The following is a 24915-nucleotide window of genomic DNA, read 5'->3' as shown; positions in this document are numbered from 1 at the left end:
GAATTTGTTGTTGGTTTTAGATTCCATAGAGGCAAGTACAACTCATAGTGACCCTGTGAACAGCAGACCTGAACCCTGTCCTATCCAGTGCCGTCCGCATCATCTCTGACATACTTGAGCCCACTGCTGCAGTAACTGTCAATCCATCTTGTTGAGGGTTTTCACTTCCACTGATCGTCCTTTCCAAGCAATAGTTCCTCCTAACAACATGCTCAAAGTATGTGAAATGAAGCTTCACCATCCTTGCCTCTAAGGAGAACTCATTTCCAGGACATATGTTTGGTTTTTTGGCAGTCCATGGGCCATTTGGTACTCTTCTCCAACTCCATAACTTAAAGGCGTCTGGTTTTCTCTGTCATCCTTAGTCATTGTCCAGCTCCCACATTCATGTTGTGTACCATGGAGCTGCATGTGACCCATAGCTGACCCTTCAGTGGGTTTTCAGAGACAGTTAATCACCCAGGAGGAGGTTGTCCATCCTCCTGTGGAGCAGCTGATAGATTTGAACTGCGTGCCTTTAGGGAATGCAGCACAGCTTCTTTCCACTAGGCCACCAGTTCCCCTTAGCAGGTGATTAGAAAGACCCTGGTTTAAATCAGGTGCAACTTAGTCCTTAAACTGATATCATTGCTCTTCAGGACTTTGAAGAAATCCCTGACCGCAGACTTGGCCAATATGTCTTCTAATCTCCTGCCTGCTGATACCAAGGGTGTTGACAGTGTATCCAAGAAGGATGAAATCATTGTCAGTTTCAGTCTTTTCTCCACCTGTTGTGATATTGCCTATCGTCCCCCGTGGTGAGGATTTTTGTCTTCTTGGTGTTGAGATGTACTGGTTTTGTTGCTGTTGTTATTTGTGGGTAAGTGGGTATGGATATATTTCATAAACCCAGTAGAGGGAGCTAGTTCCTCAGGTTTTCATCCCAAAGAACTGGGGAAGGAAAAGAACCACTCTGTCATCAGGTGGATCCAGACTCACAGTGACCCAAAGGAACGAGTCACATTCCCCCATGGGCCTTTCAAAACTGTAGTGTGTGTGGAAGCAGACTGGCGTATAGCCCTCCTGCGGGCAGGCTAGTGGATCTGAACCAAGTGCTTAGCCACTGCACCACCAGGGCTCCTTAAAGAAGTTTCTAGAAGAAAAGGAAAGCCCTTCTGGTCCCAAAGAGGCAGTAAGTGAACAGTTAGTGACTTGTTTTGTTTTCCCAAACTTGTCCTTGTGCCTAATTATTGGCAGTGTTGTTCTCGGGCTTCGTGGCGGGCCTGCGTGTGGGTATCACCTTTACGTGCACTTTGTAGGAATGAAAACTAAAATTTTCTAAAAGCCCCAGAGGAGGTGGTTAAACTGCCTAAGGTCACACAGTGCCTATGTTGTCTGGATTTGCACCAAGTCCACCCAGTTCAGCATCGAAGGGTTTCCATGTGGGGTCTGCTGTCCTTGAGGACGGCCAGGTGCAGTTGGTAAGGCGGTAAGCCGGGTGTGGTGAGGGGTGGTAGCAGAGTCACTGGGAGTCCGTCTCTATCCTCGTGGTCTTCCCTGCATAGGGGTGGCCTGGTGTAATCAGGGACCAGCCGACTCCCATCTGAAGAGGAAGTCTCAGCTCTAAAGGAGGACCTTGGTGTAATCCATAGGGAGTTGTCTTGCAACCCAAAGGCGGCACCTCTGGGTGGTTCTGAGGGTGGTTCTGACCCCCCAGTGCCTCTCAGGAAGAAAGTAGACAGTCTTCCCCTGGGTGACTTCCAGCCTGGGAACATCTGCTGGAGGTGCTGCTTTGAGCTGATTCTCACTCAGTGGCAGTGAGTTAAGAACAACACTGAAAGAATCTTCTTCCAAAACCTAACCCTTCTGGTCTAAGTCGTGGGGACCCCAAGCGTGTTAGAGTGGAACCATGCTCCATGGGTTTCCAGTAGTCGATTTCTTGTAGACCCTCGATGTTTCTTCTGAGGCACCTCGAAGTGACCACCAGCCTCCAACCCCTTGGGGAGCAGTCGTGAGCATTAACTATTAGCCCCACTGGGACCTCCTCATTGCAGACAGTGGCTAGTTGGTGACTTCAAGGGCTACAGCATATGAAGAATTTTAAGCTATGAAGATGCAAGTGCCATTGATTGAAAAGCAAAGACATTTCTTCCTCACTGAAGCAATGAACTGGTGAAGAAGGCTTCCTTTGCTCCTGACTTTTAAAATGTTGATGAAACAGGCTGTTTGGAAATGAGTGCCCTCCTTCCTGAGCCTCAGGGTCAAGGCTGAGGAGATTGGGGTGACTGAGGTGCTCTGTGCGATACTGTTTCATTGAACTGTGCAATATTTTCATTAACATTTTTACTGCTTCATCAGTGCTCTTTGGCTGCAGGGATGCATAAGTTTTGCATCATCTGCCCCAGCTCTGTTTCTTTTTTCTAAATTCATGTTGCAGTGATTTTTGCCAAGGGTAAGGCTTTTCAGGAATGCGTATAGGATTTCACAAAACGCCAGCAGTGCTGTCACACAATAAATGATAATGATACTAGGTAATGGAGCCAGGCTCCCCCAGGCATAGGCCCTTTGGAGAACAGAGAAGAAAGGACAGAAGCGTTTGTAGGAGTGTCTGCTAACACCAACATTCTAGAAATCTTCCTTTATAAAAAGAGCTTTTGAAGACAATAGGCCTGAGATCTGGACTCAATCAGAGCCAGACCCATCAATGTCTCAGGACTGTGCAGAGCCTCACAGAACCCACATCAGGGTAAGGACTAAGGGCCCAATTGAGGAGGGACATGCATGGTGACCATGGAAGCTCCTAGGCTAGAGAAGGCTGAAGAGACTCTGCATAAAGATGCACCTCAGATGAACAGAAGGAAGTGGCAGCTGGAAAAAGAAAAATTAAAAGGCAAGAGCTCTTCAGTCCAAACCAAGAGATTTTGAGGGGTCATCCTGAGTCTCCCCCTGAGTGTGTCTCAGTGCTCTTGTCAGAAACCCTTGCAAGAAATCTGAACACTACAAGTGGTTTGAGAGTGATGACTCCACTGAGTGGTGGCCGAGGCAGAAGACCTGGTTTCTTACCAATTCTGTAACAAACTGAGAAGTGACCCCTTATGGCCCTCAGTGTACTGCTCTGTGACATGAGGGGCTTGAGGACAATGAATATTTCATCTTTCCCAAACCAGTCATGTTCTGCTGATCTTTCTGCTTCTAAGTGGTACTGATATGGGTCAGAAGGATTGTGGGGACTGGGCAAAAAAAAGGTGAGCTAGACAGTCTTGTGATTAGTGTAAAAGTGGCTTTACAGGCTAGGCTGGCTCTGCTTCTTTCTAAGAGGTGAGGTTCTTGATGAGCTCTCCAGCTCTCTGAACCTCAATATCACCTTCTTTGAAATAGTAACAGTTAATTTCTCCTGAATGTACAGGCTCCCAACATCCCTTGACTTGTGGTCACATCACTGCACCTGCTATGTCCTTCCTCACATCTCTGACTCTAAACTTCAGCCTTCCCCGTATAAACACCAGAATCACAAGAGCGATTGCATCGGGCCCCCACCTACACAGTCTCTTCCACTGCATCCACAAAGTCTCTTACACAGAAACATTACTAGCTTCTCAAGATTAAGTTGTAAACATCTTTTGAGATTCCTGTTCTGTCATTACCAATGAAGCTCTTCAGGAATGTTAGTCTTCATTTGTGCTCCATCATGGACACACTGTTCATGCCTTTGAAGCAGTTTTTAAATTGTGATTCACTTGAGATAGACAACATATCTGTTCCACCTGTCCCTGCATGAGTGGCCCGGCACCTGACCTTAGCCCAGTTGTCTGAGGGACTGGATGGGTAGTAAAGTCTAGTTCAAGTCCCATAAGAAATCAGCAGTGCAGGGTAATCAGGTGATTTGCTGGAACGATTTTACCTGTTCAAAGAAAATTTGGACTGAGACTAGATTCTCCTGACATCAAGCCCTGAGAGATTTCTACTGCCTCCCGCCACCATTCACTTAAGATAGCCTTGAAGCAGCCTTCCAGGGATAAGAAGTGTCAAATACAATGGAATACTATTCAACACTGAAAAACATTATTCAACACATTATACAACATGGGTGACCCTGAAGGACATTACGCTGAGTGAAGTATCTCCATCTCAAAAGGACAAATACTGCATAACACCACTGTGATGAAGCAGAACTGATATGGGAGGTTGGGAGGAGAATAGGAAAAGAGTGGATAGATGATGAACACTGTATTGGAACATAACAGAGCTCTGGTGGCCTAGGGCAAAAAGCTGCATTGCAATCCCAAAGGCACATGGTTCAAATTCACTAGCTGCTCCATGGGAGAAGGATGGTTAATTTCCTGTGCGATTAAAAACCCACTCTGCCTCTCAAAACCCACTGGAGGGTCAATTCTGTCAGAACTGGATCCGACTCGACAGTACATAAGAACAAAAACATTGGAACAGATAAAGGAGAGAACTGTTTCAGAGGAATATACAATTGGGCATTATATGTAAGACAACAGTCCAAAATAAGGGGTACAGTGCAAAGAGGACTGGGAGGAGGGTAGAGGAAAGGGAAGGGTAGCAAGGAAATGGAATTACTCATTTTTTAAAAAAGAAAGTGAACTGGGGGCGGAAGGGATGAGGGGAGAAATGTATGACAATGAATGAATAAAAATCCAACTTTTATAGAAAATGAAAAAAATATTTTGAAGTGTCAGAAAAGGCCCAGATGGCCTCTTGGCTCAGAATCTTGGCTTCTGGTTGTTTGAATGGCATGATTCAGGTTTCCTTCCGTTGTCTGGGTGAGAAGCCTGAGTCTGTGGAGATGGACTGAGTCCATCCAGAGTCTTGAGCCTGGAAAATCCAGATGCTGAGACCAGGTCTGGGCAGCCACGTTGCTGGTGTCTCAAAATTGTGTTTATGAACAGACACTACTGGGCCACCCAGGCTGCATTAAGCAAGCCACCAAGAGACAGCTGCCTGGGCTAGCAGCTCTGCAAAGTTGGAAAGAAGGACTAGAAATATGGACACAACCTGCCCAACTGGTGTCACACTGCACCCACCTCTCCACCTGTTCATTCATTCATTCACACATGCATGTACTCGTTCCCTCTCTATGACCGCCATGTACCAGTTAGTTTCTGGTTTGCACTGGGGACTTGGAGGTAGAAATCACAATCTTCTTCCTCTACTACTGCACTTTCCAGTATGGTAACCATGAGCTATGTGCAGCTACTGATCACTTGAAATGTGGCAACTGTAAATTGACATATATGAATAAAAACATCGGATTTCTAAGACTTCTTGTTGTTGTTGTTGCTAGAGTCAAATCATCTCTGGCCTGCGGTGACTGTGTCTACCATAACACAACGTTGACTGATCCTTTGCCGTCTTCCTGATCCTCGGTACACGGGAGTCCACTGTGCAGCATAATGTGGTGCCTTACAACCCAGATGACTTCTCTTCTAGTGCTCTGTGGGACAACATTCTGTTGGGATCCATAGGGTCTTCACTGACTAGTTTTAGGAAGATCAACCAGCCTTTCCTCCTGGTTTCTCTGAGTCTGGAAGCTTTGCTGAAGCCTACCCACTGAATTACCACTAATGGCTATTATATTAGGAAATGTGAGTGGAAGCTCTTCTCTTAAGTACCATGGGTGGGAAGTTTTGAAGAAGATAATTCTTTCGATAAATTTCTCTTAAGCAAAACAAGGAGACCAGTCTCATCTGTGGGTGCTGCTGAGCTCTTGAGGGTCCATCACCAGCATCTTCTGAGCACTGCTACCACCAGAGGAGAAGCTTATCAATGCTTGCTAGATGCTTACTAAGGCAATGATTAAGCCAAAATAAACAGAAATTCTAGTATAAACTTCAGAGTCTCTTCTGACATTCATTTTGGTCTTTTCTTCCTCTTCTGTCTGTACTCTGTCTTCTCTTCATGGATGATGCCATCCATAACTCATCTGGTTCAAATCTATTCTGGAAATGATTTTTAAATTCAAGTGGGATAGACTCGAGGTTGTATTTTGGTTTGTGTGGACTTGTTTTCATTTTCTTCAGCCTCAATTTGAATTTGCGCATCAGTAATTAGTTCCCCAGTTAGCAACTGGGTTAGCTTTGATGGTGGCTATTGAGCTTCTCCAGTGACTCTTCCCACAGATGTGGTCAGTCTGATTCCTGTGCAGTCCATCAGTTGAGGTCCATGTGTAAAGATGCCTTTTGTGTTTTCAAAAAAGGCATTTGTGATGAATAAGCCATTGAACATACAAAATCTGATGTTCAGCCGCCTGTTAATTTCTATCACCGAGACCAGACCACATTTCTTCCCTCTTTGCCCAGCTTTTGCATTTCAGTCACCAGTAATTATTCATATATCTTGAGTGCAGGTCTGGCCAATTTCAGAATGCAGGCGATGATAGAAATCCTCAATTTCTTCCTTTTTGTTTTAGTTGCTGGTGCATATATTTGAATAATAATGCTATTAACAAGTCTTCCTTTAGTTTGCATGGCTCACCTAGGAGTCCTAGTCACCTTGATGACAAACAACAGGAAATCTCAGATGGTCTCAGTGTCTGTGCTCCAGGCTTCCATATGAACAACATCAAGAAGTTAGTTCATTTCAGGAAGAAATGCCCCAAGAAAATATGTAGATTAGAACTAGCCCTGCAGGGGACTTCCCCTTCCAACATCATAATAAGCTTTAACTGGTGAGGAAAAATAGCTTTTCTGTTTCTCTGGGCTCTGTTTTATTGAAGAAGCAGCTTAAAAAAAATTATCCCTAATTTCCCAGGAGGTTCTTGGTGCTTAATGGCTTGATAGGATAATAAAGAACTGAATTCTGGGAAGCTTGGACAACTTCCTCTGCCTTTCAGAATCCAAAGCAGCACAGACCAGGTAGCATCAGGTTTAACATTTAATAGACTTGAGTTTCCACCACAATTCTGTCAGCAATAGCCATGCATTGTCTAGACACAGTCATCAGATCTTTGAGCATCAGTGAAATGAGTATCTTGGTCTGCATTCTCTAAAGAAACAAAACGAATGAAGCTTAGAGATATTTCAAGGAAATGGTCACATGCTTCTTGTTGTCAGGTGCCGTGGAGTTGACTATCCTTCTATGAACAACAGATCTAAGCCTTGCCCTGTCCCTGCACCATCCTCCCCATTGCCATCATGCTTGAGTCACGGCTGCAGTCACTGTGTCTGTCCGTCTTGTTGAGGGTCTTCCTCTCTATCTCAGGTCTACCACCTTCCTCAGCATGATGTCCTTTTCCACTCCTGACAACATGCCTGAGTATATAAGATGAAATTTCACCATCCTTGTCTCTAAGGAGCAGCTGGGTTGTATCTCCTCCAAGATAGACTTACTTAATCTTTTGGCAATCCAATTCTGCACTCTTCTCCAGCACCATAATTCAAAGACATTGATTCTTATGTCATCTTTATTCCTTGTCCAACTTTCAGATGCTTAGGAAGCAATGGAAAGACCATGGCTTGGATCAGGTACACTTTGGTTTTAAACTGACTCCTTGTTCTCTAGCACTTTGGAGAGGACTTTGACAGCAGATTTCCCAATGCAACCTACCTTTTGATGTCTTGAATGCTGTTACCATGGCTCTTGATAGGGATTTATGTAGAATGATGCTGCCCAGTTGCCAGTTTGAATTTTTTTCTCCATCTATCATGGTGTTGCCCTATTGGTCCAGTGGTGAAGTTTTTTTTTTCTTGATGTTGAGGTTTGAAAGCTGCAGTCTTTGATCTTCTGTGGCAATTATTTCAAGTCCTCTTGACTTTCTACAAGCAAGGTTGTGTCACCTACATATCACAGGTTGTTAATGAATTTTCCTCCAATCCTGATGCCACAGTCTTCTTCATATAGACGGTTTCCTTAGCATACAGATGGAATTAGTACCGAATAAGTTTGGTTAGGAAAGCTATTTTTTTCTGGATATGTAAATGAAAGAGCTATGGTGGCTTGGTGGCAAGAAATTTTACTGCCAACCCAAAGGTATACAGTTTGAATCCACCAGCTGTTCCACAAGAGATAGATAGGCAGGTTCCTCCCGTGCAACTTGAGGCCTCTGAAAAGCCACTGGAGGGTCAACCATGGGTCGGTTCTGACTCGACAGTACACAAGAGTGACAAATCAAAAAGTGTATCTCAATCTTTTCTCTTAACAACATTTAGAAAACCTTTAATGCTGCTACAGACTCTTCTAATTACCATATTAAATGATATACAACATTTCAAGTCAGTAGATAAATGTAAGCGCTATCCTTTACTTAACCATCTCCTTATAGTGTGACATAGAAGTTGCTTCCATTTTTTGTCATTAAAAGCTGTGATGTGATTGAGCATCTTTCTTTTGGTAAGCTTTCTTTCCATAATTTGAATTATATCCTTGGGACAAAGTCCCAGAAAAGCAATTAGAATATGAATGTTTTAATGGCTCTGTCAAATCTGAATCCAAATGAGTAGAAGACTTTGGTTCTTAAATAAGCAAGCACTGTTCCATCAGCTGCAGATTGAATTCCTCTAAGGCAGATGCTGTGCCTTACTATTTTTATTTGTTTATTTTTTAAACCATGGCATCTTGCCTACAGGCAACATTTTATGAATATTTGTGGACTGAGTAAATGAACAAAAACATTTAACATCCTGAGACTTCAGGAAATCTCTTTAGGCTTGATCTTCCACAAACACCACCCTCCCTTTTTAAGAGATGTTACATTTTCATCTCATTTCATAATAAAATGGAGGATTTAACTCATGCCAAGCACTGGGCTCCATGTTGACCTTTCCTCCTCTCATTTAATCCTCACTTATCCTAGAGATCATTCTCCACACAGCCGCATAATGAAATGCTCATAAAATCGGGGAGCTCTGATGGCCTCGTGGTAAGGACTTACAGTCAACCCAAAGGCACATGATTTGAATCCTCTAGTTTCAAGGAAGAAAGAGCAACAGTCTCTTTCCATGCTATTTCTAGCTTCTCAAAACTCACTAGATGGTCAGCTGTGAGTTGGTTCTGACTCAAAGGCCCACTGCTATGACAAAAATCAGATTATTCACACCCTTAGGAGTTGTGTTGCCAACCCAAAGGTGATACTTCTCTTCTGGTTCCAATCCACTAGCAGACTGTTGCTGGGTTGTCAGAACCCTTGAAAATTGGCTTCTCTAGCCATTTTATTAGCCCCCATGGTTGGGGAATATGGTCTCTAGCTACTTTAACTATGGACCCAGGGCCTCCCAAATCAACAGCTGTGAGACAACTTAAGAGAGTGTTTTTGCACACTGTGAGAGAAGGCGGTGATGGTGGTGGAGAGAGTGGGAAGAGACTGTGGTACTGCTATGAAGAGATTATGGCAATGTGTAACCACAGGAACCCTAGAGATAAAGGCCACAGTTAAAGGTTTTACTTGCAGGATGATTGAAGGAAAAACTGACTTGTAACTGCTCTGAGATAAAGGCCATAGTTAAAGGTTTTTCTTGCTGGATGATTCAGGAAACCAGAGTTTTGTTTGTGCTACTAAACAGAACCTAGACTTTCACTTATTGACTGAGAAGCTGTCTGAACTAATGAGGAATTGTACCTTGTTAATCTGGCTTGGGACTTCTGGACTCGGCCTAGACTTACTATTGTGAAATACTCTTTGCCTCCCCGGCTCTACAGCCTATTTCCTTGATAAACCCCAATACTGTGAACAAAGTCTATGAGTCTTGCAATGAACATCGGGCTCAATGATTGGGGTGTACGAGCATGGGGTGGCATGTCTGACTACATAGTTATTTGGATGATATTGTGCATATTATCTATCAGGGAAGTTCCCCTTTGTGAATGAGGTAGAAGTCAGACTCGGCCATCACCACGTTAGCACTGCTCCTTTTATAGGTACCACTGAATGGACTACAATTCATCACAACCCTATAAACAGTAGATGGATGGTCTCCACCCATGTAATGTACAGCCTCTGAAAACCCACTGGAGGGTCAGCTATGAGTTTGTTTCAGTCCAGAAGGCTTTTATTGGTCTGTCAAACCTTCAGAAGTTGAAAAGAGATGTAGGTCCCCTTTTCTGGGGAGAATACTCAGTAAGAGTAACCCTTTGGAACTTTGGTGGCATAGTGCATAGGAGGTTGTGCTACTAATTCAAAGGCCACATCTCTGGCAGTTCAAACACACTTTAGAAGAAAGATGGGCAGTCCCCTTTCATTTGGTCTGCAGCCTTGGAAACACAGTGGAGGGTCAGCTCTGAGTTAGAAACAATTTCATGGCAATGAGTTTGAGTGAAAGTTGAAGTCAACCTTGGATCATTATAGTAAAAGCATCAATCAGTGTTGCTCCGTCTTTATATTATACAAGTAGAAGATGAATTTATTCTCAAGAACCATCACTGGTCTGACACCTGAAACATGCACCTCTTAAGATTCTTAGCAAAACCCAAACCTTCTGCTATCAAGTCAGTTCCGACACACAGCAACCATGAAGGACAGGCAGAACTGCCCCGTAGACTTTCCAGGGCTGTGATGGTCACAGAATCAGACCGACACAGCTTTCTTCTTCTATAATGACTGGTGGGTTCAAACCACTGTACTTTTCATTACCAAACTCTTTACCACTGTGGCACGAGAGCTCCATTAAAATTCTCAAAGACCCTTGAAAAATGTATTTCACAGCCTCAACTTTGTTTCATTGCTGTTCATAGGGTTTTCCAGGGCCAGCTATTTCAGAAGTAGATGGCCAGTGGAAATTGTGAGGATGACGCAGGAAAAGGGCAGGGTTTTGATCTGTTGTTCGTAGGGTTTCACTGAGTTATAGTTCAGTCAGTGGCACCAAACAATAGCCACCTTATTTTGAGATCTTTGTAAATTTACAGTCCTTTGTTGGCCTAGTGGACAGAAAATGATGCTACCAAGACAAAGTTGAGTGATTTTAATCTGTGGCCCTCAGGCCTGGTTTTGTTTTTGGTCAAACATTCTTCTAAGTGGCATAGCACTGGTCTGTCCATTTGCTGTACAGAGGTAACCTGTAGTTGCTGTGATCCTGAACACTGTGACACTAATGTGTCAAATGCGATAATGGTCACCCATGGTGGACAGTGTTTAGTGGTGGTTGTTGTTGTAATGTGCCGTCGAGTCGTTTGCGACTCATAGCAACCCTATGTACAACAGCCCTAAACCCTGCTCTATCCTGTGCCAATCTCACTGCCTCTGACACACGCATCCCGATTACCCCAGTCACTGAATCAATCCACCTCATAGAGGGTCTTCCCCTCCTGCGCTGTCTCTCTCCAAAGATTTGTCTCTCCTTGCAACATGTCCAAAGTATGTCAGACGAAGCCCCAGAATCCTTGCCTCCAAGGAGTAGACTGGTTTAACCCTCTCTAGGAGCTTCCTAATTAAAACAAGCTTGGAAGCAGGAGTGGCATCCACTTCCAAAATAGCTTGCCTCCAGAAACTCTATGAACATGGAGAAATGACCAAAGTTATACAAATATTCAGGTCTTTCGTTCATAGGGTCGCTATGAGTTGCTTCTGACTCAACGACACTTAACAACAACAACAACAATTACGAAACACATGGTCAGAGTGTGTGTTCACATCATCAATTTGTTTGCACCCTGATTTGGACTTAGCTGGTTTACCTATGAAGCCACAGTGCACCCTAGTGGGAAATTTATGGCTGGCCTTTCCCAGCTTTCTCTGGGTGACTTCTCTTAACCAGAGCTCTTCTGCCCCCTTATCTCTCAGGTGAAAGAGGCCATGCAGCGGATTCATGACCGAGGGAACATTGGCAAGTTAATTCTGGATGTAGAAAAGACCCCGACTCCACTGGTGAGTAAAAAGCAGAGGAATTTTTTCACCTCAACACAAGGGATTCATGGAGAGTCTGAGGTGCAGATGAGGTGGAAGGAAATGTGGGCAGCCTACGGGCTCTTGGGAAAGATTGGTGTTCACTGAAGGTTTATACAAGTGAGGGGTTAATCACATTGTGAAATCAGTGCCAGGAAACAAAGGAAGATGCTTCCCTGAGATTGTCTCAAGAACAATCTGAGAACACAGACAGGAAAGCCCAGAAATGCTAGTTCTGGACTTCTCTCCCAAATTCTAAATACTTATATTCAAATCCTTACCTCAAAGGCTGCTCCCTGGGAAGCCTGAGATAAGAGGGTGCACATGTAGTGGATTCCAGAGGAAGCAACATCCCTAGCTCTTAGCCCTCCAAGCCCTGTGGTGGGGCTTCCTGCGGAAGCCTTCAGAATCTTGGAGACAGTGGAAGCAGGCTCTAGAACATACCGTAATGGCTTTTGTTGAATTCCAGATGGCCAATGACAGCACGGAGACCAGCGAGGCAGGAGAGGAGGAGGAGGACCATGAGGGGGACAGCGAGAACAAGGAGCGGATGCCTTTCATCCAGTAACCCAGGACCCCGCAGGAGAACAGGAGGATTGTTTGGAAGAAGACCAGGCTGAGAACACTCTTCCGTGCCCCAGTGAACAAATGCTGTAGTCCAGTGCGTGTTGTGTTTGTCTGCAGTCAGCTGAGCTCACAGGCTCTTGATCGCTGTTGTTTTCTGAACTTAAGTGCCAAGCCCATCCCATGCAGTATTATGTCCCTCCCCAACAGTGTGACACTCTCCCGCTGCCCTGTATCAAAACCATTCACCCTTGGGTCCTTCTCCCCCTTTGTAGAACAGTCTGGCAAGTTCACGCAAGTACTCAAGCCCAGTGCCTAGGAGACCAGGCATGGGCCATGGCAGGTTTAGATGCAAAGGTGTTATCACAAAGCACTGTCCAGGTCCTGGGATTCATCTGGCCAGTGACACTTTTTGCTGCCAGTTGCCCATGCTTTTGACTAGAGAGCTTGCCAACGTGTTTGGCAGGAAGAGGGTAGGCCAGGAGATGTTTTAATGGGCCCATAAATTTAGAAATTCCCACCCCCAAACAGCACTTTCCCTCTCCCCTCCAAAGAGGCAACCTCCTGACTTATCCAGTTGTTTCACTATCAAAAGGTTTGTGCCAATCTCTAACCCTCTAGTGTTGGGTCTTTTCATTGGGTTTTATCTGTAAACACAGGGAAGTAAGCCTGAGTTTTGCAGGTTAGAAGATGAATCAATTGCATGAGTTGAAGGACTAGCCACAGATTGCTTTTCTGAAAAAGCATCTCATGAGCAGTGACACCATCACCACCACCACCATCATCATCATACACATTTTATTTTAATTGTAAGAAAACTCATCACAGCACAGGATTAACATGGAAGTCTTCCATGAGACTCAATGGTGTTGGCATTACCACCAGTTCCTGCTAGTGAACAACCACCATTTATATAGAACTTCCAAAGAAGAGCTCCCTTATAAATAATACTGGTGAAGGAAGCATGATTCAGCATGTAGCAAACTCTAATGTACAGAAAGGCCATGGGTAGCAGCTGTTGACCAATGGGTGGTTCCTTCCTTGAAATACAAAATCATGGTGGGAACTCTGCAGGATCCCTGCTGAACTCTGAGACACTTCATCGCCCCCTTGCTTGCCTGGGTTTATTTAAGAGATGAAAGGTTAACATCTCGGAATGGGCTCGGTGTCACCACAAGGGCACTCCAGTCTATGCTCTCAGTCTATTTGACTCAAGCTTTAAAATCATTCAAAAAACCAAGATAGAGACCCAAAAGCCTGTAGAATGAGCAGCCCACCTCACTTTACATTCTGCAAAACATCACAGGGTCCTGTGTCCCCCAACCTCTGCACCCAGCAAGCCTCACAGTAGCCCCACTTCCTTCCCCCAAGGGATGGGAGTGAATGCATTCAAATAATGACCTGGTTTGCTTCCAAAATCCTTTGTAACAAATGTCACATCGTAGACCATCTCCTCAGTTCTAAGCTCGTGATGATGACTTACATACGCCTGATTTTCTCTGGAGGGAGTTTCTCCTCATTGTGAATGCCCCTGGCAACCAATGAGTAGTGGGGTGAGCGTCTGTCATTAGGGGACCCCAACACCATTCTCTTTCCCTCCTACCCCAGGACTTAGCCAGTATTCCAGTTCTGTGCCATTTAGAGATATAATGTGGAGATTTTATTCTTGATACCTGTGTTATATATTGTATTACTGGTCTTGTTTTTCCCATTACCGTGCTGAAAATGGAGATGTGAGAGAAACCTGCAAAGAATCCGTAACCGAGTCATGTTCCTGGTGGGCTGGGCAGGAATGGCATTTTCTAGAACTTGAGGGGATGAGGAACCAATTATAGTATCAGGATTCTCCTTCCCTGGGGATTGAAACCTAACGACATTCTGCGTCCAAGTGGCCTTTATGGCCTCCACAGGAGACACATGGAAAAAGTAGGGCAGTTGGTTCCAGAAGGCTTTTCTTCTCAAAATTGAGAAGGGCAAGAGAAAACTAGTGTTTGACCAGTGAGATGAATCTTTACCATGAAGAATGGACACAAAGAAACTACTGCTAACCGTTTCATGTCCCCTTGTTTAAGCACCTTCTCTCCCGTCACGTGATTGTTTGCCTAAAGGAAGTGTAAAGAACCTCTCAGTTTGCCTTAAAGGAACGTGAAGGCGTCTCTGTTATTTATGCTTGACTGGAGTGAACTGAACATTGTCTACTGTATTTGTGGCTTTAGAGCTTTTGTTATATTGTGCCTACAAAGCAAATTATGTTTACATTTAAAAAAAAACTATAAATAAAGTATTCAGCATAGCATAACGTCACTTGGCCTCATTTAATCTGCATAAATCATGATTGAATTCTCTGTCCTGCTTTCAAAAGGCGAGAATTAGTTAACTAAGAAAGAAGAAAATAATGAAAACATGAACTAGGAGAATTCCCAGAGGGACAATGAAAAATGGCTTGGAGAGATGATAATAAGCCTTTAAAGAGACCTTCTCAATCCCTCACACAAGAGAGTAAGACCAGCACAGAAAGGGCTAATAGCTGTTAGTTTAATGAAGACAACATAGAAGCTCCTGGTTGGAGAGAGTGGGTAATGTGCTGAACTGCTAATCAGAAAGTTGCTGACTTACGTACACGCAGAGGTGCCTCAGAAGAAAGACCTGACTGCCTGCCTCCTTCTGGACAATCAATGCCTGAAAAATCCCACAGAGCACAGCTCTGTTCTGACATACCTGGGGTTACCAGAAGTCTGAATGGACAGGACTATAACTAGTAAAGATGCTATATAATAACGATGGTGATGATTTTATTGTGGTAGTTGTCTCTGGGTCATTTTCAGCTCCTGACAACCAAAACATTTAAATGGCATCTGCTGTCTTAACAAGGGGAGAGCTCTCATGGCAAAGAGCTGTGCTACCCACCCAAAGGCACGCTGTTCAAATCCACCAGCTGTTCTGAAGGGAGAGAGATGGGCAGTCTCTCCCAGTGCTATTTACAGCATTTGGAAACCTGCTGGAGGAACAGGTATGAGTCGGTTCCCACTCAGTGGGAATGAACAGCAACATCCTGGCAGGGAGCTCTGGGGGTCCGTGTGGACTGCTGACCCAAAGGGGACGGCCCCTCTGGTGGTTCCAACTTACCAGTGGCTCCATGGAAGAAAGATGGGCCACATCCTACCACAAGATGTACAGCCTCCGAGGACTCCACCCTCCACCCCCGGAGGGTCAGCTCTGCGTCCTTTCCAACTCTACAACAATGGCGTGTGCAGTTATTTTTAAGTGTGGACAGTGAGTGAAGAAGGCCAAAGAAGAAGTGATACCTTTGAACTGTGGTGTTGAGGAAGAAATATTGCCTGTACCATGGGCTGGAAAAAAAAAAAAACCAAAACAAACCAAAGACAAACAAACATCACACAAAATATTAATGAAATCTTTCCCATTCTATTTTTTTACACTGAAACTTGGAAAGCTAGTGCGTAGTGTATGCTACGTATCAGGTTGGACGAGCTGCATCTCAAGTGCTCAGGAGCGCTGGTGGCCAGTGGCTACCATGTTGAACTGGCAGATTTGAAGGAAGAGCTGAAAGAGACATGAATGTATGCAGTGAGGCACTGTTGAGGGGGAAGAATGAGGGCACTAAGTAGGGAGGGGGTCAAGTCTATGAGGAAAGGTGCATGGTGCTTGAGCAAAGCTGAAACAGGTGAGAAGGTCGGATGGGAAAATGTGCAGAAAGCATGAGCATAGTGCTGGCTATACAGCTGGCACTCCAGTTAACACTTGTTTTCTTTGTCTACCAGTGTTGGGAAGAATGGGATACTCTGGGAATACTTAGTGGCTTCCCTTTTTAAACAACAGAGATTCCCAAAATTTCACTTCCAGATTTGTTGGTGAGAGGAGGGTTGGGGGGAAGAAGCAAAACCAATGATTTTTGCATTGTCTGCCATGAGCAGGGCTCTTATTACTAGTCATGCCAAGGTGCTGAGAAGTATGCTGCATGAATTATTCAAACGGGCACCCAGACAAGGGAGTAACTCAGACAGCAGCAGTGGAAACATCAGCACACCACAGGCGCACACACACACACCACACTTATGTGCAGGGATTAAGATCATAATCCTTGGACTGTCACAGAGCAAACTGCACAGATTAGATAAACCACAGCATCTGAGCCTCCACTGCTCCCTGATGAAATAAAGATGATAGATAATTGTCCACTTTCTCAACTCATTGCTATCAAGTCAGAATTAACTCTCAGCTGACCCTCTAGAGGATTTTCCAAGGCTAAATTGCACAAGAGATTGCCCATCTTTTTTCTGAAAACCCACTGGTGTATTTGAACGACCAGAGAAATGCTGCCTTAATAACATAGTCTACAGAGTATGTTAGAGTCCTCCTGCTATGTGCTAGGATTGTTAAAACATCAAATGAAACTGTTTATGGGACCCAACGGCATCAGTGACGCATGAGTTTCAGTCTAGAAGTCGAATTGTGAATGCCTTCAGCACAATGTGGTTCACATATTAATAGCCACTGGTCAAATTCTTAGAATGTTCTTGACACATAGCTTTATGTCTTCTTATTGTTACGAGCCACCGAGTTGACTACAATTCAGCAACTGTTTGAACAAACAATGTGAACCCTGCCCTGTCCTGCACCATCCTCAAGGTCGCTGGCATGCTCAGAGCCCGTTGTTACAGTCACTGTGTCAGCTTATCTTGTGAAAGGTCATCCTCTCTTTCTGACCTTAATACCTTTCCCAGCATCCTATCCTTTTTCAACATCTGGCCCCTCCTGACAACATACCCAAAGTATCTGAAACCAAGTTCACCATCCTTGCCTCCAAGGAGCACCCTGGTTGCACTTGGTCCAAGATAGGTGTGTTTGCTCTTTGAGCAGTCCATGGGATATTCAGTTCTCTTCTCCAATGCCACAGCTCAAAAGCATCAATTCTTCTTCTGCCATCCTTATTCACTGCCTAACTTTCAGATGCATAGAAAGCAAAAGTAAGCAATGCCTAGCCCCTGCACTCCAAGAGCTCACGGTTTCATGATGTGCTAACAAGCAATTATCTTGTGTGCAAATAGCTATTTGTGACGACCTCCTTGTGACCGAGAAAGTATGTGGGCTGAGAAGCAAGTGTGGAGGGTTTTCAGAGGCTGCAAATCCCATGGGAAGAAATTGCCCATCTGTCTCCCAAGAAGTAACTGGTGGATTTGAACAGCCTACCTTTGGGTCGGCAGCACAAATTCGTATAATAAGCCACCAGAGTTTCCTGTGACTGCATTACAGAGTGAATTGTGCTCTGTCCTCCAACCCCCCTGTACCTGTAAACGTGATCTGGTTTGGAGGCAGGAGCTTTCTTTCGTTTTGTTAATGAGGTCATACGAGACTAGGGTCAGCAGCATCTGATCGAAAAGTTAAATGGAACAGAGAATCACACACATGCACAGAAGGAGGAAGTGACCACTGTCTACAAGCCAGGGAATACCCAGGTCCTGCCAGCTGTTCCATCGAGAGAGACAGGACAATCTGCTCTCCTTGAGATTTACAGCCTCGGAAAACTGATGGAACATCGTCAGGAGTAGAAACCCACCCAAGAGGAATGAATTTGTTTTCAGGGGGTTGACAACAAGCAGGACTTCCCTAGCACTGATACTCTGATTTGGCCTTCAAGCCTCAAGACTGTGAGACAAGTTCATTTTTCAAAGTCACCCACTCATACAATATTGTTCTGTTATGACTGCAGTAAGAAACTAATATCACTCACCTTCTAAATAAACTACCTGCACCTATTCCTTGTCTCAGAGGCCGGGTTGGAGCGAATGCAAATGAGAACGCCCTGAATGCTAACAAGAGCCCTACAAAGTAAGCAGTCTTATTCATTCCCATTTTACTTATGACAAATGACTCTAAGAAAAGCAAAATAAAACATCCAACACTACACAGCAAGAAGGTGGGTGTCTAGAATTTGATCCCCAAAGTGACGGCCAGCTCTCTGAGTAAGGCCCAAGCCACTGAAAACACAAAATACCACTTAAGTTGGGGGACAAAACCAGATTCAAAAGCTAAGCCTTTACTCATAATTAAAATGACTTCTGGGGCCAGACCGTCTCAGTATTTCAAAAGCCTGCCCAGGGAGTGTGAAGGGATTACTGCTATTTTCCTGACTCTGGAGAATTCTGTCCAAGGCCAGCAGGAGGGAGCTTACAGTCCACATGAGGCACAGAGGAAATCAGACCAACACATGCAGACACAATAGATCTGGGCTCTTCATCTTTTGCAAAAACAAGCATCAGTACCTGTTTGCTGAGCCGAGGCTAATGGTCAAGTTGACTGCTAGTGTTAAGAGTTGGTCTGACCATGGCCCTTGCTTGGAGACAAAAGTTTGAGTATTCAATTTGTCTTTTTTGATTAATCCATTGGCCAAGCAGGAAGACAGAGCACCGTTGCTTTGATACTTGAAGCACTTGATTATTAGCCAGATTAATTAAAACATAAAACACCCAAATCCACCACCATGGAGTGGATTCTAACTCCTGATCAGGAATATATTAAATAACTCCCAAATTCAGGTTCTTACTCTCTCTCCCCTTGAAGGTAAATATTATTAGGGGGACTCAATTCAATTCTACAAATATTTACCCAGTTCTGGCTATGTGGGCAATCCTGTTTACATCTTGTGGAAAACTCTAGATGAACACAGACTGGATGAAGGAGCCCATTGTCTGGAAGACAGAAACTCCAATCACCAGGAAAAGCCTGAGACCCTGAAAAGGAGAGATTCTTGGGTCTCCGAGGTACAAAACTGGGCAAGGGCATATTTGAGCATGGGGATAAGAAAGAGCCCATGGAGTCAGGATGGAGAGGACACTCTTGGTTTTGTCTGCTAAGAGCTCATTTCCCCCAAATCAGTTAGATCTCAGAGGTGGAATAGGGACTCTCGAGTTAGGCGGCCTGGGTTGGAGTCTTGACTCTTGGAGCTGCCAGTAAAGACCTTGGACAAGTAACTCCCTGAGTCTCCATTACAGAGCAGAAGCAGATAGTCAAGGAAAGACAGGAAGACCCTTAATGAGATACACTGACTGGAAGAGTGGGCTTGAGCATGAGGGGGATCTCAGTGATGGCACAGGCGAGGGCAGCCTTCAATCTGTGGTCCACAGGGTCGCTCTGAGTCAACGTTGGCCATGATGGTACCAAACAATAATAACATACAGGAAGAATGAGCGCATTGCCAACTTCACTGTGTAGCTGTGTAGATTAAATAGGCCAATAGATATAATTATGTGAGTCCTTGACTACAAAGTTGTTGTGTGCCACGTTGGTTTCAACCCATGTGACCAGGTGGAATTACCCATAGGGTTTGGTGAGCTATAATCTTTATGCAGAAGCAGGAGTGGCATCCACTTCAAACAACATGCCTCCAGAAACTCTATGAACTTTGATAAAAGGCTATAGTTATAGAAAGGGTTCAGGCCTTTTGTTCATAGGGTCACTATGAGTCATGCTCAACTCGATGGCAATCATCAAAAACAGCAACAATTTATTATTATTATTATTATTATTAATGTAAACAAATTCATCCTAGAGAGGGTTAAACCAGGCTACTCCTTGGAGGCAAGGATTCTGGGGCTTTGTCTGACATACTTTGGACATGTTGTAAGGAGAGACAGGTCCTTGGAGAGGGACAACATGCTTGGTAGGGTGGAGGGACAGCACAGGAGGGGAAGACCCTCTATGAGGTGGATTGATTCAGTGACTGGGATAGTCGGGATGGGTGTGTCAGGGGCAATGCGATTGGCACAGGATAGAGCAGGGTTTAGGGCTGTTGTACATAGGGTCGCTATGAGTCGCAAATGACTTGATGACACATAACAACAACAACAAATGAAAATTTAGAGACTTTGGATTTCCGTTCATTCATTGTTGCACTTTTCCCCCCACCAACTTCTCCCCCCCCAGTACACTCCTCTCCCCAAAAAAGAAAAATTCATTCATTGTTTTACAATCCCTCGCCCTAGGTCCACTCCACTATGCAGCCTTCACTCTGGATTCCCGTCATGACAGAAGTACCTATCCTTTCTAAACAGTTTTTTTCCTCATCTGTTTCAATGCAGTATACAGTATTTATCTCATTGTTCTCAGTCTCCCTCAACCCCGATGTCAGTCCTGTTTTACAACAGTGGCACCATGCAGTATTTGTCCTTTTGTGACTGAGATACTTCACTCAGCATGATGTCCTCCAGGGTCACCCATTTTGAATAATATTTCATGAGTTCCTTGCTTTTCAATGCAGCATAGTATTCCATTGTGTGAATATACCAGAGCTTCTCTATCCATTCATTTTGATGGGCACTTGGGTTGTTTCCAACTCCTTGCTATTGTGAACAAAGCCACAATGAACATGGGTGTGCATATATCTGCTTGTGTGGCAGTTATAGTCTCTTTGAGATATATTCCCAGTAGGGGAATTGCTGGGTCAAATGGTATCTCTATTTGCAGCTTTTTGAGAAAGCGCCACACCACCTTCCACAGTGGTTGCACCTTTTACACTCCCACCGACAGTGAATAAGGGTTCCAGTTTCTCCACAACCTCGCCAGCATTTGTTGCTTGCTGTTCTGTTGAATTTTGCTATTCTGATTGGGGTGAGATGATATCTCATAGTTGTTTTGATTTACATCTCTCTTAGAGCTAGGGATTTTGGACATTTCTACCTGTGCTTGTTGGCCATCCAAATGTGGTCTTTGGTGACGTGAACAACAACAATCTTAATGCAAGTAGATCTCCTGGTTTTTTCACTCCCAGAGCGGCTGGTAGGTTCTATCTACTGATTTTTCCATTATTAGCAAATTGCTTTAACCATTGTGCATTCACAAAGGGTCATGTCAAAATTGTACCTGATTTTTCTCTGGGGGGATGACTCCCACCTCTTTTGCATTGTGTTAGCAACCTGTTCATCCCGGTGCCTCACCCACTAGGTGAATAAGGCTCCTGACACAGGAATTTTGTTGGGTTGGTTTTTTAATATATAAGAGAGAGAGAGAGAGAGAGAGAGAGAGAGAGAGAGAGTGTGTGTGTGTCTAGGCCTAGTGGCAAGAAGCTGAGCTGCAATGCTGAAGGCATGTGGTTTGAGGCCACCAGCTGCTCCATGGGAAAAAGATGGGCAATCTCTTCCTGTTCGATTAATTGTCTCTGAAAACCCACCAGAGGGTCAGCTATGGGTCAGTTCTGACTGGCAATAAACAACAATAACAACAACAATTTTATACATAAATATGCTGCTGTTGTTGTTGTTGTTGTTGTTATGTGCCGTTGAGTCGCTTGCACGACTCATAGCAACCCTATGTATAACAGCCCTAAACTCTGCTCTGTCCTGTGCCAATCTCACTGTCTCTGACACACGCATCCCGATTACCCCAGTCACTGAATCAATTCACCCCATAGAGGGCCTTCCTCTCCTGTGCTGTCCCTCCACCCTCCCAAGCATGATGTCCTTCTCCAGGGACCTGTCTCTCCTCACAACATGTCCAAAGTATGTTAGATATAGATATAACCTATATATAAAGTTCCCCAAAAGCCATGCAACCTGCTATCCAAAGCTCTCTGTGTTTCTCTAGGATATCCCAAACATATTTCTTTTAGACTCATCTTAGATTCTGTGAACTACTTCATACATACAGCTCGAATTGCCTAGATCTGATTTCTGTTGCATGCAGCGAAAGGCAGGTGGTTTGAATCTACCAGCCGCTCCACAAGAGAAGATGAGAACTCTCCTGTGCAATGTACATCCTCTGGAAACCTGAAGATCAGCCATGAGTCGGTTCCTACTCCACGGCACCCGACAAACAGGTAAGCAGGGAGCAGAGACGCAATGGGAGGTTATGCACTGGGCTGCTATCCAGAAGGCAGGAGGTTTGAATCCACCAGCCACTCCACAGGAGCGAGATGGGAAGTCCCCACCCATTAAGACTTACGAAGCCCAATCAAGGGTCACCAGGAGTCAATCAATTCAGCTGAGGTGAGTGTTTAAGTAATGAGATAAGGAGCTCTGAGAAGGCAGTTGTTAAAGAACTCAGCTGCTGACCCAACGGCTGGACACAACCCACCAGCTTCTCCGAGGAAGAAGGAGGGTGAAGGAGGGTGGGCATCTGTAAAGATTTACAGCCTTGGGTGCCCTACGAGACTCTCTGTGCTATGGGATTGTCATGAAATGGAATTGACACCATGGAGATGGGTTGGGTTTGGTTTCTGTTTTAAGAGTAGATCCTAGAATCCACCAGTTGCTTTGCTGGAGAAGGAGGGACAATCTCCTCCTGTACCAGTCAGATCTGATTTGATGGTACACACACACAAAATAATAAAAGAAAAAAAAGAGTAGATCCTAGGTGGCATGAACAGTTAGGCTTGACATTTGTAACCAAAGATTGTCAGTACCAGTCCACCCAGAGGCACCTCAAAGGGAAGGCCTAGTGAACCTGCTCTGAAAAATCGGCCACTGGAAAAGCTCGTGGTGTGAGCTCAATGCTGAAGCTCATGGGGCTCCCAAGAGTCGGAATCTTCTCTAAGGCAACTAGCCAAAGCAAGAAGACTCAAGACATCTGAGGGTGAAGTGTGGCCTTGGATTGGACCCTGGGCATGGCAGGAGTCATAGAGATGAACTAAAGAACATTACTGACACAACTGATGATATTTTAATACAGGCTACGGATTCAATACTACTATTGTAGGAGCGTTGGAGTCACACTTTTGATGACTGTTTTGTGGTAATGAGGGAAGTCTGATGGCCTAGTCTGTCGGGAACTGCACTGCTAACCTCACAATGATGGGTCAAATCTAATCAGTGGCTCTGAGAGAGAAGCATGAACAATTTCCTCCCACTCAATTTGTAACCTCTAACAACCTGCTGGAGAGTCACCTATGGTTGATTTGGACTCAAGGACAATGAGTTTGGAGAGTTTTATTGTGCTTATGCAAGAGAATGCTTACCACTAGGAAATAAACCCTGATGCGTTTAGGTGTGTAAAGAGGATTCGGGGCTCCCACTTACTGAAAAAAAGGTTCAAAAATGTTTATGGAGAAAGAGAGAGAGAATGGGCATCATAAAGCAAATGGTACAGAATCGTAAGCAGTGGGTGAACCCAGGTACACACAATCTCTGGGTTACAAACAAGATTAGTTGCTGACTGTCTAAGAATCTGTGGGTAAACTGGAACAGGTGCACACAGTTCCTTATTTAGCCTTACTTCAGTGCAGGAAGGGGGTTCTCATTTCCCAGCGGGTCAGGAGCTGTGCTGCCAACCCAAAGGCGGATCTACCAGCTGCTCTGAGGTAAAAAGATGGGCAATCTCCAGCATGATTTATGGCCTCTTAAGCCCCACAAGAGCATCAACGAGGCGATGGTTCCAGTTCAATGGGAATGAAGTGAGTTGTCAGTACAGCAAATACCATAGTCTATTTTATGTGTTATGGTATTTACCAAAAGGGTAGTGGTTTGAATCCTTGAGAGAAGAATGGGCAGTGTCCTCCCATAAACATTTATAACTATAGATGTGAAGAAAAGGCTTGTAGTCTTTTCAGTGATTCACGTGTACCAAGTGAAGGGACGATGATGAGAAATTTGTTGTAGTGTGTGCTAGTTCATCATTTCAGCTTGACATAATACCTAAGAGTTAAGTATAAGTTTTTCGTAACTCAGATCTTTATAACCTTGGAATTTATATATAGGTTATAAAGGAATTTTTATTCTATTTTTGCAACCCTCTGTAATTTGGAAATTATATCCCAATTTTCAAACTACAGAAAAAAATCCTGTAATTAGCATTAACAAAACATGTCTCTTTAAAAACTACTGAAGTCTGAGTTTGAGGCCAGTTTCTTGTTAATAATAAAAACTGGAGGATTAGTAGACAGATTAGCCAGATTTAGAGATATTTTTTAAAAGACATGCCAACGTCTTATTAAAAAATGCCTTCTGGACACAGAATCAGGATTTAAAGAGAATTGAGAAGGGAAGGCCTTCACCCTGACAGCCCAACATTCCTTAATGTATGTGCCCCAGTGGTGTGAACGCCAAGCTTTCCGGGAACCTGTTCCCAGGCAAACGAGGCTGGCAGAAGCTCTGATCTGTTAAGCAGCGGGAAGCCGGAAGTCTGGAGGCAGAGCGGTCTGTCTCCCCTCCTGAGGGCTTGCTTGCCTGGGCAAACTTCCCAGTGCACATAAACACATCCCTTGGTTCTGTTGGTAAGGAACCCTCTTTGCTCACAACAGTTCGAAGCCGCTCTCCCTTTTGGTGGGGACAGCAGTCTCTACAGCCAGCTGTTTCTGTTTAAATGAACGTACCTTCAACAGTGAGTCATCAGAAAGGAAGTGGATGCCACCTCACCAGGAGACTGGGATGGAAGGAGGAACTGTTCTGGCTGTTCTCAGAGGGTCTCATTCTAGTCAAGCAGTTGCAGCCCTTAAATACAGATGGGCCATGCAAATGGCCTCCTAAAATGGTCCCAGCACTGTGGAAAGGCTAAAGTAGTGGTACCAGTTATTACTGCAGATTAAA

At 44.5% G+C, this 24915-nt stretch overlaps 1 protein-coding gene across 1 annotated transcript in view; it reads left to right on the top strand.

Moving 5' to 3' along the window:
- VAT1L (vesicle amine transport 1-like) overlaps positions 1-12603 on the top strand; it is a 145579-nt gene extending 132976 nt beyond the window's left edge. The window contains exons 8-9 of the mRNA XM_006888816.1: positions 11714-11797; positions 12285-12603. Coding sequence (XP_006888878.1) covers positions 11714-11797; positions 12285-12383 — 183 coding nt within the window. The 3' untranslated portion in view covers positions 12384-12603. The remainder of the gene's footprint in view (positions 1-11713; positions 11798-12284) is intronic.
- Positions 12604-24915: the final 12312 nt, after the last annotated feature.

Source organism: Elephantulus edwardii, unplaced genomic scaffold, assembly GCF_000299155.1.
Source record: "Elephantulus edwardii isolate Elephantulus edwardi_28Jun2011 unplaced genomic scaffold, EleEdw1.0 scaffold00072, whole genome shotgun sequence".
Taxonomy (NCBI): domain Eukaryota; kingdom Metazoa; phylum Chordata; class Mammalia; order Macroscelidea; family Macroscelididae; genus Elephantulus; species Elephantulus edwardii.
This window is presented reverse-complemented; position numbering and strand designations above follow the sequence as displayed.